This window comes from Tetrao urogallus (assembly GCF_951394365.1).
Source record: "Tetrao urogallus genome assembly, chromosome: Z".
NCBI lineage: Eukaryota > Metazoa > Chordata > Aves > Galliformes > Phasianidae > Tetrao > Tetrao urogallus.
The window spans coordinates 47,412,147-47,431,672 of record NC_136816.1 but is presented as its reverse complement, the minus strand read 5'-3'; the positions used below and the strand labels follow the sequence as shown (position 1 = coordinate 47,431,672).

At 37.9% G+C, this 19,526-nt stretch overlaps 1 protein-coding gene across 2 annotated transcripts in view; it reads left to right on the top strand.

Annotated features, from left to right (window-relative positions):
* Positions 1-2,605: 2,605 nt before the first annotated feature.
* Positions 2,606-19,526, top strand: part of RIC1 (RIC1 homolog, RAB6A GEF complex partner 1) — a gene marked incomplete at both ends in the record, with an annotated part of 46,426 nt that continues 29,505 nt past the window's right edge. For both annotated transcript variants that reach the window (XM_079548189.1, XM_079548188.1), the window contains 3 exons: positions 2,606-2,746; positions 11,414-11,521; positions 15,201-15,277. In XM_079548189.1, the coding sequence (XP_079404315.1) occupies positions 2,606-2,746; positions 11,414-11,521; positions 15,201-15,277 (326 nt within the window). The remainder of the gene's footprint in view (positions 2,747-11,413; positions 11,522-15,200; positions 15,278-19,526) is intronic.

Genomic DNA, 19,526 nt, shown 5'->3' with positions numbered 1-19,526 from the left:
TTCTGACTCTGCGGCACCTCATGTCTTTCCTCAGTTAAAGCAACAACAGTAACAATGTAAATATGACAAAGCATTAGTTTTCCTTTCTGCATACTGCCACTGTTCCACTGTAGTCACTTTGATAGCAGTAGTTTTCCCTCATTAACATTACTCTCAGCATACTACCCAGCATTACTCACCTGAAACAGTATGACCTGGAAGCACGTTTGCTTCTTATGCATACATGTGTTATAACACCACAGTTAAGGGAGCCACATGGAACTGAAAACATGTTTATGATTTTTTCCCCATGGATTTTGATAAATTTGTCAGCACTTGTATTAAGTAAGGCTGAACAAATGTGAATAATCCAGAAGAAACATTATAGTCATATCTCTACTTCAGGATATATTTCATGGTATTTATTTCCTATATGAGGATTAGAAAGTGTTTTAATAATCAGGATACTATATACTATATTCCCAAAAATTAATTTACTAATTTAGAACACTCGTTATCAGTAAAGCAGGCCAAAACAGGTTCAGAGAAGAGCCTATAGCAAAGATAATGCATGTACCAGATGTGCTGACTGGCATCTGTCTGATGGTAGGGTATCTGATGGTAAGGCTTTTCCAAGATGCATGTTCAGAAAACTAAGGTAAAAATATCTTGATATTCTGCTGCCATACATATAGGTATATTTTCAAGATATATTTCTATGTTTTAGAACATAAAACTGATTTCAGCTGAAATATGGCACTTGTATAGGAACAAAACATGTTTATTACCAGAAGAGGTGTTAGGATAGAACAGACTTTAACTGTGGGAAGAGGCCATGTTCTTTGAATGGAACTAGGTAATACGCATACAACTTGATTTTTCTGCAGACACCACAGTTTAAAGGAATTCCTGTAACAACAAGGACAGAGAAAACGATTTATTAAGTTTCCCTGAGTTTAAAATACTTGAAGCCGTGTCTTTTCAACTCATGTGCTGGCCTTGGAATAGTATAGACACATACTGAAAATTCTTTTATCTTTTCCATCCCCTGCCCTCAAGAGGTCAGCCTCACTCACTACATCCAACAGTGTACCTGAGGCTTAGACAATTTTCCCTTCTCACTAAATGCTTCTCATCTCTCCTTTGTCTGTGAAAAAAGCACTTCAACAATTTTGGAAACAAGTCTGGAGAATAGGCATTGGTGGGAAAAATAGCCTAAAAAGTTTAGGGTTTTTTGGGATGAATGCATTTTTTTTTTTTTAATTCATCGTTCATCGCTTGATGGAAGAAATGCTAGTACTAGCATCTGACAGAAACTTGGTGCCTAAACCACACTGTTGCACACACTACAAGTGTGATTCTTCTTGCACCTGCATTCCTTGTCTCCAAAAGAGCTTCAATGCCACTATCTGTACTAGTAACTCACCCAGATCTCTTAATCAAGATAAAAAAGCCTTCTCTGGTGCTTTGCTGCCAGTAAATCTATTCATTTCCTGTACGGCAGGCTTGTTGCAAAGAGGCCCATTTTGAGTGAAATCTCTAGTGGGACAGCATCCCGACACACTGCCAGGCTGCAAAGAACTACAGTTCAAGTATGCAGCCGTGTCTCCACGTGGCAGGTAAGGAAGATGAAACTAAGGCACCGTTTTGGGGCCTGATGGTTCACAGCATCATAGGAAAACCCGAACTGGAGAGGACACCCAACGATGGAGTCCAGCTTCTGGCTCCATATAGAATACTCGAAATTCAAACCCTACGTCTGAGAGCACAGTCCAAACACTCCTCGAACTCCGGCAGTTCTGCCAGAAAGCACGCCCTATGCCCAGCGCCCTCTGGCGAAGAGCCCCTGCTCAAGCCCCACCTCCAACACAACCCGCCACCCCCTGTGGCCCTGCCGCTGACACCCGTCACACGCGCATGCGTTGTCCACCACGCATCCGGGGAAGAGCGCCACGCACCGCCGCGCATGCGTACAACGCCCGCCCCACCCCCTTCACCCGGCACACCCCCTCCCCGCACCTACGCCGGGGAGCCTTGACACGGCGCCCCCGGAGCTGTGGGGGCGGAGCCGCCTCCGCCTCTGACGTCATTTCCGCGCGGCCCCGTGGCCGCGGCCAATGGGGGCCTCCGCGGCCGGCCCCGCCCCCGCCTCTTCCCCCTTCCTCCGCCGCGGGGCCGCCGTTGCGCTCGGGGCCGTGGTGGTGGGACCGGAGCGGGGGCGGGGAGATGGCGGCGGAGGCCCGAGCGGCGGCCACCACAGCGACACCCAGAGCGGGCGGGAGAGGCACTCGCGGGAGGGAGGAGCCGCCGCGGCTGCCGCCGGCGCGCGCTCAGCTGTGACCGCTCGCCTCTCTCAGGCCGCGGCCCGCCGGACGCACGTCCCCTCCTCGCGCTCTCCGCCTCCGCCGCGGCGCCGATCCCGTTCCCACCGCCTCCGCGCGGCAGCGACGCCGGCTCGAAGTCGGCCGGGAGCCCTCGGCTGCCCTTTTCCTGGGCGGCGGTGGGGATTATGCGCTGGCGGCCCAGGGCCCTGCGGCGCTCCGAGCCCCTGGTCCCGAGGCCGTCGCGCGGGCGGGGAGCGCTCCCCGCCTAGGCCCAGCGAGCGGGCGGCCGGGAAGCCGCAGCCATGTACTTCCTCAGCGGCTGGCCGAAGCGGCTGCTGTGCCCGCTGGAGCGCCTGGAGCCGCCTCTGCACATCCAGACCGACCCCCGGAGGGCCTTCTTCGTAGTGCTGTCGTCCTCGCAGCTCAGCATCTGGTACTGTAGGGTGAGTGTCCCGGCTGTGTGCGATCCGTCCTGCTCCAGAGGGGCCGTGGCGATTGGGATCGGAGCTCGCGAAGCCTTGAGCTACTTGTGAGTCGCTCCTGTGGGCCGGTGCTGTGCAGCTTGTTTGTTTGCTGCTGGCAGAGCAGTGTCAGGAAAACACGAGATCCGTCTGCTTGGTCTGCTCCGCATATTCCCCGAGATGAGACTCGGAACCAACTTTCTTTTGTTTCTCATTTTTTATTTTGGCTCACAGGTGTGACATAGAGGCTGCTTGTGGGACTGTTACTGCAAACAGTCCTTCGTGTCTTTTGTGTGCATATGTTACATGTTCTATATAAAAGAGTCTGTAAGCATTAAGAAAACCAGCAACGAAGGATGTGGGTTTTTTTCACAAAGCAAAACTGTCTGTGATGACTATTTATGTAATCCAGAACTCCACAAACTTTGCTTGATGAGAGTTTAACTGTTTTGTGACCCTGAGAACAGGAATTGCAATGGCTTTTAGTTGGAAGTTGCTGCTTTAGCAGTGTCGTTTGAAACTGCACACGATTGGTATTAAATACTTCACTTTAAATTAGCTTTGATAAGATTGTTAACAAAAAATGCTGCATGCCAATTTGATTTGGTGCAGCATTACAAAGCAGTTGTGATATTGACTTTAAATTTTGATGCTGGATATTTAAAAATTCTGCCTAAGTAAGATCTCTGCCTGTCCATATGTCTGATTCCAGGTAATTTTCTGAGTTCATCTCAGATTTCAGAGAAAAGTAAAAATCCAATTTTAGAAAGCTGTTTTAGAGCCGCACCAAACAGCAAGTCATAGTCTTAAAATCTTGCTTGAAGTTATGCTGAGATTTCATCACTCTGTGTTGTGCTCTGCCTGTCTATTAATTAGTTCCTGGGCAGGGTGCCCATGCTATATTTTAACTTTCATATGTATTGCATCAGGGAGTATCAACCCAGTACCTGTGCCATGTGAACTTCATCATGTGGCCTGTGGTCCATTTGATTTGTGCTGTGTAGTGTAGAAGTATGCAGTCTGCTAGCTTTTGCTGGTTGTTAAATCTCTAGCTATAGCTGTCAACAAAACATAATTGGTGGCCTTTTCTGGGAACATAGGTAAATGAGAACAGGTTTGTAGAATGCTTCACAAGTTATATCCTATTGTCCAGAAGGCAGTTTATTTTACGGTCTGTTCACAGGGGCTGCGTAAATTACCTGTGTTCGTTACCTGACAAGTTTGGACTTGTGTTGGAATGCTGAGCAGTGTGTAGCTGACAGAAAGAAAGACGGAAGGGTAGAGGAATGTACTTGTTGCAGGAAAGTTTGAGCAAACTTACAGATCATGAAAAATTTATCAGTGCATTCAGTTCCAGTATGTAATGGTTTATTTTGATGCTGATTTTGCCAGACTTGATTTTAGACTACAAAAAAATTACATTGTCACCTGTAAGACAGAGATGAATGTTGAGCATTTTTTTATGAGACTTCATTGCATTGTGAAGTGTATTTATTGCAAGTGTTTGGTTTTTGGTTTTTGTTTTTTTGTTTTTTTTTTTTAAGGAAGAAGTCATATGTTTAACTGTTCTGAAATAAGCTAAAATTTTAGCATTCTAGAAAATGTTATCATTAGGCAGAAGTATCTTCTTTAGAACAAAGCTACTTTTTAGTCAGATTGAACTAATTTAGTTTTGTGGAGTGGAAAAGCCTTCGGGCTGATGTGCTTGTTAAAGCTTAACACTATCTCAAATATGTATGGAAGGCTTTGTGTGAGAATGAGGTGATGAGGCTGGTGAAACTGTTCTGAGGTTTTCAAGAACAAGAGGCCCTTTTAAATACTTCCAGGCTTGTGAACTTACATTGAGTGATGTGTTTTTTTCAAGTGTAGTGGTAATGTTTAAAGGTCCTTTTTATCTACTGTGTATTAGGACCTAACAATAGGGAAAATCTGTCTGAAAGTGAGGATTGGTTCTGGGGTTGGAAACCATATAGATATTAAGGTTAGAAAATGAGTTAAATGACATGGGTAAAAATGTGTCAAATTATCTTGATGCCTTTGAGTAAAAAAATTCCTAGACCTGCTTAACTTGTCTTGTAGAGAGACTTTAGATTGTAGATACAAAGACCGCTAATAAGTGATGAACTTATTTCATTACTTGCTGAGCGCGCTCACCCCATCTATGTATATTTGTTTATAAATTGTATGTGTGTGTTACTGTACTCATTTGTATGTTATAAAACATACACAAAATAGAAATTAAGGAATGTAAAGATAAACTAAAAGGATAGTTTATTTCTTTTAATTCTTTCTTTTAATTTTTATTAAAAGTTAAAAAAAAAAAAAAAAAAAAAAAAAGTTTTCTTCTTGTTACCCAGTGGATTCTCTTGCATGTGCCCTAGTTTGGAGACAGCTGATCTAAGTGTTTTTCTTGAATATTTAATAAGAAATTTATGGCCACAGTACATTCACTGTCATTGAAAGCCAGTGAACCTGTTTTCATTGACAGCATTGGAAACCTTGTTTGACTATTCTGCTAATGTTAGGTATTTGTATGTTTAAAACACGAAATTTCAGTTCTTGAAAGAAACTGTCTGAAGTACTAAAAAGAGGTAATTTATTAACCAGGGAACTGAAGGTGTGCTTTCCTGAGGCTGCTTTGCAATTTGAAGAGTTGTCATCTTCACTGCTTGGACTTGTATTTTTGTGGCTACTGTTGGATTTATGGGGCCAGGCAAGTTCAACAAGTGGAAGCTTGCTTTTCCCTGCTCATGGAGGGATGAGAGGAGCATTGTTCTTAGTTCATTGAGAGTGTTACTCCTTTGAGTAACTTTTTATTTTAGATCAGTTTGGTTATCTCATAAAACAAGAACTCGAGGCAGTTTAGCAAATTCAGTTATTCTCCAGATATTGAGTGAAGATATGTGCCGGTGGAGAATATGTGACAAAGGCATGGATTTTTCCGCTGCGAACGTTGAAGAGTAAAACAAGAATAGAGTCTGGTGACGTAGTTGCACATATAAATATAGTCTTGTGTTTCCTTTCTTTGATCTTAACAGACTGATGGCAATGACAGAAATAAATACCAGCCTTAAATATTTAATGAAAACCTTTGCATGTTGTCATACTGTCTGGTATGACTCTGCCTTTCTTTACCAGTCCGACAAGCTCTCTGGAGTCTATTCATGTTGGGGAAAATACTATAATTGCCTGGATGTTTACCAGCTTACAGTTTATGTCTACCCATGTTTTTAAACTTTTCTTTTTGTGATATTCTGATGTTGAATAAGATCACTGAACTGCAAGCTTATGGGATAGCATGCATGTCAGAATCTTAGATTGCTGAGTAATCTATCTCTATTCTAAATGCTAACTTTCTCTATATTCTTCTAAGACATTCTTCATGCACTTTTCAGTCTCTAATTGGTTCTCTGTTAGAACTGAGCATGATACATTCTTTAAGCAAATTGGGACACAACAGGGAACTGTGCTTCTCTTAGAGAAGTGATCTTTGTAACCTGGAGTTTTGGCATGCTATAGAAGGAGTTGCTTGTGACACCAGTGCTTATAAGAACTGTGATGTGTGAAAAGATGTGTGTGTGTAAAATGCCATTGTTACTGTATTATTTTTTTTAATTATTATAGGTGACTGTTAAAAGAAAAAAAACAACTGATTGTTTCCACTGTGCTTCTAGGATTAGGCTTTCAGAGTGATGTATTATCTCAGAACTCTAAGGAGAATAGCTTGCTGAGTACTGTAGTATGCTTCTTTTTCTAGGTAGGATTAGATACAATCTCTCTTGCATTTTTATTTGAAATTTTGTTGGAATATGGAGGTCAGATATGTTGATAATGACCTGTGGTTACACATTGTAAACAATGTGGCACAAATGGCATCAGTGCAAGTTGAATATCTTGCTTCTTCTCTTGTGGTTTGTGGGGTTTTTTCGGTTGTTTTTTCTTTTTTCTTTCGTTTCTTTTTTCTTTTCTTTTCTTTTCTTTTTTTTTTTTTTTTTTTTTTTTTTTTTTTTTTTTTTTTTTTCATAGTAGTTTATTCTCTGGGATTCTGACTTCTCAGAGATACCTATTGGGGACTGCTCTGAAAAGGCCATTTCTTTTTGCATTTTATTGAGTGACAGCTGTTTGTTTTTTCCATTATAAGGTTATTTATTACTTACGTTAAATAAAAAAAAAAAAAAAAAACAGAAATAACTTTGGGACTGATGAACTCGTCATATGAAATGTAAAGTTCTCATGTTAATATTAGCATGCCTTTTTGGTTTGTCCTCTATTAATATCAAATAGATGACCCTTCAAATCATTGCAAAATTATTTACCTGAAGAGAATAGCATCTTTGTTTTGAGCTCTGAGTTTCCAAGCAGTTGCACGTAAAATTGTTTGTGTACGTATGATCGGGTATTATGTTAGAGGTTTTGTAAACTTGCTTTTCATCCCAGACACCCGTTTTTTCATAATTGAAATTCAAGCACTTCATAATTCAGGGGACTGGGAAACAGCAAAGAGCACAGCCTTTTTTACTGGCAGTGTTTTTGAGCAGTAGACTGACTGAAAACTTCTGCTTGGGAGAGGCAGTGATTGCCAGCAGCTAGGCAGTTCTGCAGCACTTTGGTTTTTCTACTTCCACAGCAGCTTCTGTGAAGTAGAAAGAAAGTATTTGGAGTTGTTTATGTTGCTTTATTTCTTGGACGGATACGCTGCTGATTTTAAACTTTCTTTTTTAAGAATGATATTGTGATAATCAACATTACTTTGAGATCCTTCTGCAACCATCTTATATTTACATTACTTACAAAATAGCTTTTCATGGTCTCTGTTTACTTCTCTTTCTCCCCCCTCTATTTAAGCATTTGTTACTTAATAAACCTGCTAAGATTCAACCTTCAAAGCGGAGTGCAAGCTGTCTGACAGCATACACTGCTCAGTGTCACCAGCCCTTCGTTCTGTTTCTTTCAGCCTGCCACTTAAATTTTAAGCACATCAGAATAGTTCATTTGGTTTTCATCTTGTGCCTACATCCTAATACAGAATTGAAAAATTTTTATTTTGAGACAAAACAAACATTTGTGTTTCTGAAAGTAATGGCCTCCTAATTCTGAGTGATGTAAAATTTTTATGTCTAAGATACTAGTATGTTAGAGGAGGGGAATGTAAGAGTTTCAACAGTTAACTGTGGCCAGAGAGCAAAAAGATGTGAATCAGAGCTGAACTTCTTGGTTGTGTGTAGGATAAGTAAAATATCCGGAACTCTGCAAAGCCTTTAGGCATTTGGGCAGAAATGATCTCTTTCTATGCAACTTCATCACTATTTTAAAGAGTTCCTTTAACTTCTTGTTGTAGGCGAGCATTCGGGCATAAATGCTTGACAGTGAAGTTGTTACCCTTGCTTAGGATACAGTGTTGCTATTGGCATTTAACTCAGCTGTCCTACCTAATTCATTGCTCTGTGTAAAAATCGTGACTCTGCTGGCGCCTTACTGGAACGTCTGCAATCCTCAGAGAGTGTTACTTCGCACTTTTGTTAATTTTTTGGGTGCCTATAAATGGCAGTGTTCCTGTTTTGTTCTTTCTGCCTTTGTTCAAGTCAGTTCTCAGTGAGAGAGCAACTGAAGATGAAGGATCGTTAACAGGTTTCAGTATTTGAATCTACGCATGCTGTTAGGTTTTTAATTCTCAAGCTTAGTCCAGTAGTTTTATGTTGTATTTGCCAGCCCATTTAACGTGTTGAATGTGCTTTACGCGTGGCTTGCCGCTAACCCGCAGCAGTCAAACCACAGTATCCAAATTAAGGAAAACTTATGCTTTCATTACATTACATTCTGTCAAACAACCAGTGACTGTACCTCTCTCCAGTTGGCTAACGTATCATATTATTTTGAAGCCTTTGAACACTTCAATAAAAGCAGGTACTTGCTCCTCTGAGAGTTGCTGTTCAAGTCTGTATGACTTGTGCTATTTAAAGGTGGCCAGTTCACATTTAAGAGTCTGTTCAGTGTGTATTCACTTCACATGGTGGAATGCCTGTGTTTGAAGAAGTAAACCTATAATGTCTCATGTCTAGTTTGCTGAGAGATTTTTATGTACGGCCAGTATATTTTGATAGACCTCTTCATTAAAAATTAATTCATATGATCCAATGTTATGAGGTTGTTTGCAAAAAGAAAGGAAGTGGGAAAGATGGAAAACTCTTTGTTAAAGTTAAATAAAACTATTGATTTCAAATAACTTTCACTGAGTGTTTGTTGTGGTGTCCATCTTTCTCAGTTAAAAGTCGAAGGGAGCTCTTACTAAACAATGTTACAACTAGTAATGAAATTGAAGTCAGTTTTAAAGCAGGTAGTTGAATTGAATGTCTTTGTCTGTGAAGCTGGCTTTATACAGTAAGGGTTTTATAGGTAGTGCAGTTTTTCTGTTTCAGTACTAGTCATCCAAAATGTTTCATTTCTTTTTTAATTAAAAAACTTTTTTTTTAATGTTAGAAAGTATCAAGCACAGAAGATTCAGAGTTTGATACCTGCGGAAAAGGTTCTTGTGAGATAGGCAAAGTAACTGAGTGGTGGATAAGAAAGGAAGGAGATGTGGTGTATTTAACTGCGGGAACAGGAAGTTGTATTTTATTTATTTCTTTTTTATTACAGGAACGCTAGAGAATTAACTTAATCTTTGGTGGATGATATTACTGTGCATTTTTTAATGATTCCCCTCACTTTTTCCGTTTTATCTATTTTTGTATCTTTTGAGCATCCTCCCTCACTGTTCAATTCAAAAGCAAGTGCTGGCTTCTGGATTCTGCTTTTGCTTGACTTGATATTCTTTACTGAGAGCAAAATATACTGTACTAAAATGCTAGACTTTCTTTGCAATGGATTGAGAAATGGCTTCTCATCTATTCAGGGAAGCTTCTGCTAGCTTTAAGTTGCAGTTTGTGTGAAAGAATCATTACTAGTTTCACAGGAAATCTTCAGTTCTTCTTTTCTTAAGAACTGAGCATGGTCGTGCTCGAACGAATGTATATGCATGTATTTCTCTGTCTTCTTTCCCAGTGGTGGAGGGCAGCAAACAAGGGAATACCTATCTAAGCTGAAAGCTACTATTAGTCCAAGAATGAGAAAAGTGAAAACAGGTCTTAAGTATGTTTAGAGAGGAAGACTGTTTCTAAGCCTGGAAGCAAAAAGAGGTAGTCTTTCATTAGGATTTTATGTCAGCTCTAAACTGTTTTCACGAAAAGGAATGAAGACTGTGCTTTTGGTAGCTTTGTCTGAGCCTCATGACACTGGAAGTCATGATCTGGTACCCAGGAATAAAGGTAGAAATGGGCACTTCCCTTCATATGCTAAATCAATTCAACAAACTACAGAAGTTGTTTGTCTGCATCGTTTCTCGTGACCTTTTCTTGAAGAGATGTGAAAAAAATTTTCTGGGTATCATCTATTTAGTACAGTGGTCCATCTGTTTAGCAGAAACAGTGTGAGTAGACGGCACCAAATCTTTTATGAAGAATTTTTCATCCTGGCTAATTTGACAGTCCATTTCATTATACAAGCCTATTAGAAGTGTTTCATTTTTTTTCTTTTCTCATTTTAATTTCAGTCCCTTGTCTTCTGTTCTCGGAAGTAACTTTTTTTGCTTGCTTGCTTTTATCTGAAATCCAGGAAGAAAAGTCTCTAACTGCAGTGTGGTGTTAGAAAGCAGCATTCCTTTATTCCTCATGGTACCAGAAGACTTGACAAACAGGAACATTCTCTCAGAGTTCAGGTTCTACGTAAAAACCGTGAAGGCATACATCTGCATACGTTAGCATGCATATTCTTTTTCAAGAACTCATTAGTATATGCTAATGTCCCTCTGGGCATGCGTGGTTGCATTTAGGGTGGTCCTGTGCCCACTTTATACCCATTTTTCCACCATTGGCTTAATTACTTAAATTTTTCACAGAATCACAGAATTGTAGGGGTTCGAAGGGACCTCCAGAGATCATCGAGTCCAACCCCCCTGCCAAAGCAGGTTCCCTACAGCAGGTTGCACAGGTCAGCATCCAGGCAGGTCTTGAACATCTCCAGAGAAGGAGACTCCATGACCTCCCTGGGCAGCCTATTCCAGTGGCAGCCTGTTCCAGTGACCTTTTGGTTGACCTTTAGCTGTTTTTCCCCAGTTTGGCAAATTTCCGTTTCATGCCATCATGAGCAACTTCCAAAAGAATATATGTGAAAATCTGAGGAAGGCTTCCTTGCACCTTGTGAAATGTAAAGATAAGTAGTCTGTTATGACTCCAGTGCTTCATATGAAGGAGAATTAGAAGAAAACAAGGCTGTTGACACCAAGTAAAGATGAAATTAAAAGTTTTAGAATTAGCACTGATTGATTCCTTTTGCTAAACTAATGTATTGGTCCTTAAACTAATATACTGATCCCTAAACGAACCAACCTATATTATTGTCTTTTATTTGAAAGTGAGATGAAGAACATCAATGTGGTATGGCTTCAGTTTAAGTTTTTTTTAAAAGCACCGTTGTATCATGCATTGTCAAATACTCATTTTTTAACTTTTCTTTTTGAGAGAAACATGTTGTAAGGAAAGGTGATTTTTTACATTCCCATTTCTTCTAGACAAACAATGTAATTATTATTGTGTTCCTTTTTTTTTCCTTCAGCCCAGTGTATTAATTGTGAGCTACAAGGAACTATCAAAAGCAGCTTCTCAATTTGGACCTTATAAGCAAGCAGAATGGCGGCCTGACGGCTCCATGATAGCTGTTTCAGTAAGTAGAGTTTTTATATTCTTACTGTGGTTAAATCATTTGTAAGAAGAGTTTTGTATTACCAATTTCCTTGCGGAAATCTGGAATTTATATACACAACTAATTATTTATCTTGCATGAATAGTAAGGGATAGTGGTAACAAGGGGGATACTAGAAACTTTCTTTAGTAGTTCTAGTGCTTTTTTTCTCTGAAGAACGAGTTATAGTTCGTTATTAAAATGTTTATATGTGTTTGCTAGAGGTTGTGCAGCACCTCAATATTTTTGTGATATGAAGAATAAAGATGTGAGTGAAGGAAATAATTAAGGAATTAGGCAACATAAGCATGTCTGGCTTTATAAATAGTATTTATGGATTTTTCAGAAAGGTGAGTCTTAAATGGATGAAAAGTTGAACTCATGTTTTGCATGTGGGGAAAAATGTATTTAGTTGTGTTTCATAGCTGGTGCTATGCTCACAGCAGTTCACTGGAGTGTTTGAGCTCCAATATTTGGAAAAAAGTCGGAGGTGTAAGACACAGTAAAAGCAGACATTTTGAATGTCAGTATGTGATGCAGTAATACAGTGATTCGGAATACAGTATGTGATTCTTGCAGCTTTGGGCCAGGTCTTATGTTACAAACTGGTTTAAAATTAGTTGTATATTTTTTCATAGCTTTTAAAGTCAAGTTTGTTGGATTTCCTTGTGAAAAACTGCAGAAGATTGAAGTCATTAAAATTACCCATCAGAAGTTGGGAATATGGAATCTCAAATTGTGTAGTAATTTGTCCTGTTTGGTATGGTGATTTCACCTCCTAGTATAAACCATCTTCTATACTTAAAGTGGTCCTTGTAGCATCTTTTAAACCAATCAGACATTCTGTCATAGTGGAAAATACTAGATGGTTGATAAAATTGTTCTTGCCTCTAATAAAATTCCTAAGATCCCATTTTTGTATGTAATACTGGGATATTCTTTTCTTGATAAGTTACCTTACAATGTTTAAACCGTTTAAAAAGATCAATTGAAATCAATGCAGTAATATGTTACTCTAATATTTCTGTTTGCATCAGGTTATATTTTCAGGTTATAAATGATCGTATTTATCTACAGTAGCAAAAAATTTAAAATTTTTTATATTTTAAAATTTAAAATGTAAAATTTATCATGAACTAATAATTCTTCAATTTTATAACCCAGAATATAATCACAAGTAAACTACTTAAGCATGTTACAATGTAGGAATTCATAAGCGATGTAGTTTGTTATATTGAATTAATTTGTCTGTTATTTCTATGATGTTGAGATCCGTTTACTCAAGACCTTATGGTTCAACAAATGTTGAGGCTATTTTTATTTTTTTCTATTTGGTTACTGGACTTTCAAGTTATTTTTTGCAGTTAAATGCATAGTGTTCAATTTTGGGGATAATGTCAGATTGTATGTGCACATATTGCAAACTTAGGTTTCACAAAGTAAAATTTAAAATGGCCAAACAGGGAGGGGGGAATCAATTTGTAGCATCTGTGTGGGGTAATTACTGTTTGCACTGAAGGCAAATTTAGATCTGGCACATAAGGCTTTATAATATCTCTGGTAGGCAGTTAAACCACCTTATGCAGTTTTCACACTTGTTGTTCTCTGGAAATTCTAGCATTTATACTACTACTATCTTCTTGTGTTAAACTGTTGGTACATTTGTAAACTACTGTCCTGCTTTGGACTATCATATTCACCATTGGTGTTCACTGTTCATTTTTGGTAGAGTTTGTTCTTGCTTCTTTTTTTTATCCCCTAGTATTTTGCAAGTTCTTTTCTTATATTACTGTGCTAATCATTTTTTTTCTAGTATTGCTGAGCTTAGATTAGTATGTACTACAATGACAACTGAACCTAGCCAATAAATGAACTTGCATCAGTACAGTTCAATGCAGAGAAAAATATTGGCATTTTAGACTTCTGTCTGATTTGGGCAGTCCTCCAGTACAGGTTGTTTTTCAGGGTCTATTCCCAAAACTAAAGCACAACTTTATGAAACACTGCAACAGATGAGAAAACATGTAGTGAAATCCCTTGTAAGGCTCTGAATGTTTGTTTTGACTGTCAGAGGTGAGAATGATTAGGGAATAGAGGACAGTGATGAAACTTCACTAAATTTTGTTGCAGCACAGGTGTTTATAAAGCAATGTAGAAACAAATGCGATCAATTTCCAGCAAGTATCTGGTTGAATTTTCTGCATTTCAGCCAGCTGTTCACAGAATTTGAGGTTCTGTCTAGAAATGAACCTGTAACAATAGTAACTCGTGTTTTGAATGGGATTCATCTAGGCCCTTTGTACAGTATCAGTATAAAGATTACTTCACAGTATTGTTTTACTTTTCCTTCCAGTATAAGGTAACTTAGAGATTAAATATTTAATGATGTAATGGAAAGAAACTGTAAAGATACTAAAAATGAGCATCTTTGGGGGGTTGGGTTTTTTTTGTTTTTTATTTCCTATATAATGCTGGAATGTATTACTGCTGATGGAAAATCTTCCAGTTTTTTTTGGGCTGTCTCAGTATCACCTTTATGGCTTCGATACTTTTACATAGGAAAGGTTTTTGCTTTGAATGCAAGAATTGTGCTCTTCTTACTTTTTTTGGACTTTTTTGAAGCACAAATTCATTTCAGAAAACATGATTTCTGTGAACTGATGAACGAAGCTAACAGGTGTTACTTTTTCCTTTGTTCACAGAAAAGGAAACCACCTTGCAAAGCAACTTGAAACCATTTATTTCAGTGCTACTTAACTTTAGTAATGATGCTTTAGGTACATATTCAGCCAATATTGAAATGTTTGTATGAAAATACTGTTTAACTGAAGTTCATTTGCCAGTTTGCCTAAACGTTAAGTTTGTGCTTTGGACAAATCATACTTCTTAATTTTGAACAATAAGCTTTTCTGATTATTTGCCCATCTTGCACTGTATTAGCTTCTACTCAATTAGCTTCTACTCATGATTGGAACATCTGATAACTAAATGATTTGTGTTTGTTCTTTGAATAGTGTTGTAGTTTTAGATCAGTCTTCCAGAATAGCAAAATATAACTGGGTTTTGCATTATAGTAGATTTTTTTTTTCAGACTGAAAGAGTTTAAAAATATATTGTGTTATCTAAAGATGGATCAATGAAGATTTTTTCAAAACTACCTGGATGACTAGTACTGACAGGCGATGCCTGGCTTCTTTGGTGTATGTATGTGTTGAAGCATCTGGAGGTCTTGCTTTGAAGGCCTGCTGCATTCTGCTTTCTGCATTAATTCTCTGTGAAAGCACAGCTAATTCTCTCCTATTCGATACTCAAGATGATGCTGTTAGCAATTCATTTCTTTTGGGAATGAGGTGATTAAGTTCCACATACCTGTCTATTTTCATGTATTTAGATCTGTATGAGTCAGACAAACTTCTGTGGGATGCCTACATCAACAGCATATTTTCATGTTTTCTCCCAGATGAGTGATATGTTCAGTGGGTTTTGAGAAGTGGTATGGATTTTACATAGAATGAATTTCAAAGCACTATTTTTTAGTATGTCTGAAAAATGCATAGGTGTGCTCACTCTGTATAAGACATAGAAATGACAGGAATCTGTATAGATTTTACTCGTGCGTCTAGATGTCCAGATGTGCATTTTATCAGTATTTCTCTTTCAGACTGCGAATGGATACATCTTATTTTTTGAAATCCCTCCGGCAAGAGACAAGTATCTTTATGAGCCAATGTATCCCAAGTAAGTATTGTAAACTTTCTTTGCATCCTCACAGTGTAGGAAAATGTGACCAGACAAGTCCTGGGCAGATTATATGATCAAACATATTTTTATTTCTTATTTGTGTTTTAAACCTTGATGATTACATAGAGTATCTTTCTTTAGATTTAGAGTCAGTTCAGAGGAGAAGCTGATCTAATTGGCTTGCTATATACTGGCAGGATTCCTGGCACTTACTGGCAATTCGTGAGGTCTCAAAATTCTGAAGAGCAGACTCAATAATGTCTAATTTTATAATTGATATAAGACACTTCTTTTGGATTCCTGATCTTTCACAGGCTTTAATATTTTCTTAGTAATAATTCAATTAAATATATCATGTTTCTTAGGAATTATTAGGGTTAAAATTTTTATAAATTCCTCTCTTCTCTCCAACTTTAGAATAATTGAGATATTTTTGAAACAAATTTCCTGTACCTTATACATAATACGGGCCGTTTTTAGTAAGATGGACAAATATTTTAGTTTTGTGTTGTCGTTATCATCGTATTTCCCTTGTGAACCATGTAGTACATTTCCTTTGTTAAAATGTAATGTGACTGTACACGATGCATTTGTGGTTTACCTCACTGACTTCTAGTGTGATTTGACATGATATGAAACTATGTAGAAGAGATTAAAACCCTAATGGTGTATTTGTGCATTTGCGTGTTTACATAGGCAAACTGTGTAGTTGTTGATGTTTGTTCACAGAAATAATGAAATGGTCTTGATTTATCATGTATTGTCATCAGAAAAAAAGAAGAGGGGAAAAATTAGAGAAGCCTAACCTGGTAAAGAAACTGTTAAAATAAATAAAGGAATTAGCATGTCTATTGCTGCACACAATGCAAACAAAGTAAATGATAACTGATCGCGTGATCTTCATCTAATGGGCATATATTTTTAACTAGTAAAATCTGAAACTGTATGGAAATGTGTATAAATTATGCAGTAAGAGTGAAAGAAATTTTGGAACTTTATATGTGCCATGTTAAGGAGGGATTTGAAAATAGCTATTAAGCTATATCAGACTAATTTTCATATATAAGTATTGGAAAGTGACTAACATAAAAGTGCATGTTTTTTGAGAAAGTATTTGTTAGCTGAGTTGTCTCTTGAATGAAGACTTCAGGGTTTATTTATCAAGTCAAAAGGATAATACAGTGCTTTTTCTGTGGATGAAAAAGACAAGGTGCTTGTCGCTACAGTGTTTTTGTTGGGTTGCTCACAATCTCCTAAATCTAATGCATGGACTTAAGATCTCACTGAACTTACTGGGATTACTAGTCTATCTGTATTTAGATCTCAATTTTGAAAACTTCTTAAAATTACTACTGGTTATATTAGATCAAAAGAAAGACAGCCGGTAGTGTTTGTGTGTAAACTGTGTATGCTGGGATTAACTGTGGATTATTCTGTAAGCTATGATGAACTACTTTTCCTGTGCAGGTGCAATGCTTTGTCAGTTGGTAGTTTCACTAGTTCTGCTTTATAGTTTCTCCTGTGTTGACCAGATATTAAACAAACAAAAAACAATCCATCTCCCAAACCAAACCCAAGCCAAAATTAAACAGCAGACAAACTGAACAAAAAAACTAAGAACTAAAACTATAACTTTTTGGGGGCATGGTTTTGTTTGCCAAAGATGAAACTATTTCACTGAAATACTTGTGTTTTATTTCTGCAGGACTGAACAATTTAGCAAATCTGTTCTGTTAACTATGAAGCAATTAAAAAATCATTGTAAGGACTCATATACTTCTTGCATTGTGCCTGTAAGGGATCACCCTACTATTTTCTCCGACTGTAGCAGTGCGTTCTTGGCTCCTTCCTGAGTGCTGGCAGTAGTGATTAGTGATAACACAGCTGTGTTTTAAGGCAAGCTAGGTTGCTGACCTGATGGAGAAACTAAACCTGTCTCTTTCCCTTCTTTAACTCCTTGCCCACCATCCCTGAGATTCTAGTAGCTCAGCTTGCGTTGTAACAGAATGTTGTAACAGAAGGGCTGGTGTTAGGAAGTGGTGACCTTGAAGTAGCTCTGAATCCAAGGACTGGTTGTTAGAATTTCCTGTTCATTAGCAGGATTGTGAAGTTCAGGAGCATGGAGCAACTGGCCAGTGATACTTGTGCAGTGATTCTCTTCAGTTCACGATAAAGCAGTTGCTTGTGATATTTTAACACTCATGCAAACGTTAATTCTGACTTGTCCAGCTCTGACTTATGTAGTTACATACCTAAGTTACCTGTGAGTGGAAGTATGTGAGCTTTGCAGAACATTAAGAAGATTGAAGACTGTCCTTTGAGTAGAATTAGCTGCTGGAAACAAAAATGAAAGGAAAATAGGTCAAATGTAGGTCTGCAGTATATCTGAGGCAAAGTTTTTTCCCTCTCTACCATTCTTCTCTTTGGCCACTTCCATGACATACCAGGAAGTTAACAGATTTTGCAGAATATTATCAGCTAATAGACACATTAGATCCTAATGTGTTCTTTAAAGTTTGGACTTGGTCCTATTCTTAAAATTCGGAATAAGGTTCTGCTTGGTGTTTATGATCTGGCCAAATGTACTTTCTGTAAGCAGAATGAGGCCAGTCCTCCAGTATCCTTTCTTTAAATAACCAGTTCTGAGTCATAAATGGCGTACATCTTGACAAAAAAGATAAAATAAAAAGAAAACTTTCTTAGTGTTACTTCAGCTTGAAAAGAGTTCTTAGGCACTGCAGGTAAACATAATGAGATCACGGTGCACTGACAGTACATGCCAGAGACTTGCTCAGCTGCACCTGAATCCTAGTGCAAGACTTTCTAGTTTAATGAGTAATTGAACTTGCAATTGTATTTCCTCCTATAAAGATGGAAAAAAAACTAATAAATATTGTGTTTAAGTTCTCCTGTCACCTTAGCTCTCATTTAAATACAATGTGCATGTTTTATTGTCAGTAAATAAAAAGAGTCAGAAAAGCAGATTAGAAGATACTTTCTTGGCATCAGGGTTTCTTTCACATTCCTGTGCTTTAGGCAATTGGTAGATGCAGTGAAGTTACGCTTGTTTCAAAACTAGTTTCAAACTATAGAGTTTGGTTGATAATTGAAATGCCTTAAATAATTGTTTTGCCTCTATTTAAAGAAATGGACCAAAAAAGCTGCTGAAAATAAAACCCATTGCTTTTTTTATCTTTCACATGAAATTTTTCTTATATATGATGAAGCAAGATGATCCTGAAGTGCTTGTTCATATTTACTCATAGTAGAACTGTTCCAAGAAAATGTAACCAGACAAATAAACAAAAAACAAACAAGCAAAAAAACATCTGTAGAGGAGTTTGTGCATGGGAAGAGAGGGAAACACTTTAGCTGCTTGTTCTTCAATCTGCATTGCAATGTACTGTTTTAAATTTTAGTTTGTTGTACTTTTTGAGGCTTATTTGGTTTCAGATATACTGAATAGATATGGTGAGGGTTTAGAGACTGTTCAGTGTTATGCATGTTTTATATGCAAGCCCCAAAATTAGTTTAAAGTGTAAAGTTAATGCTTACAGTGTAATAGCAGCATTCTGTTCAGAATTCTGATTTTTTTCCAAAGGAAAAAAGGTTTTTATACTTTATCTGGAGTCCCTTGATAGTGCTGTTCATTTGTTATATTTGTTTTATTGTGTGCCTGTCTTAATATTTTAGGAATGTTATGAGATGAAATTGCTCTAAAGAAGAAATATTTTTGTCTCTGTTAATACTTCGCTGAAGCTTTCTAGTCTGTGGAATAAATGCTGAGTCCTGCTTAATCCATTTGACTAAAAACACATTTAAAAAAAAAAAAGTAAAATAGACTGCCTCAGACTATTTTACTGTTCCAGCTCTTAAAAACCTCTCTCCAGTTCATAGCTGGCTTGGAAGAGATCAGTGTTGGCCATTAGCCCACATTCTGTGATATTTCCCAGAAGTGAACACAAGTACAAAGTCCCGCTTCAGTTAGTTCAGTCTAATTTTATCACCATATTACTAAAGGTGCTACAAAATAAAACAAAAGAGTGTGTGATAATAGGATGGCAAAATATGATTAATCTCTGCATGTGGTCTGCTTAAAAGTGGTAGTGCACATAAGTAGTGTCACATAAGTGACAATGTTTTTTGAGGAATTTCCAAATGAATTTGTACAGATATTGTGCAGATTGTTTCACAGGGGTGAGGCGTGCAAGTACTGTCTCTCACCACAGTAGAGACTTTTCTCTAT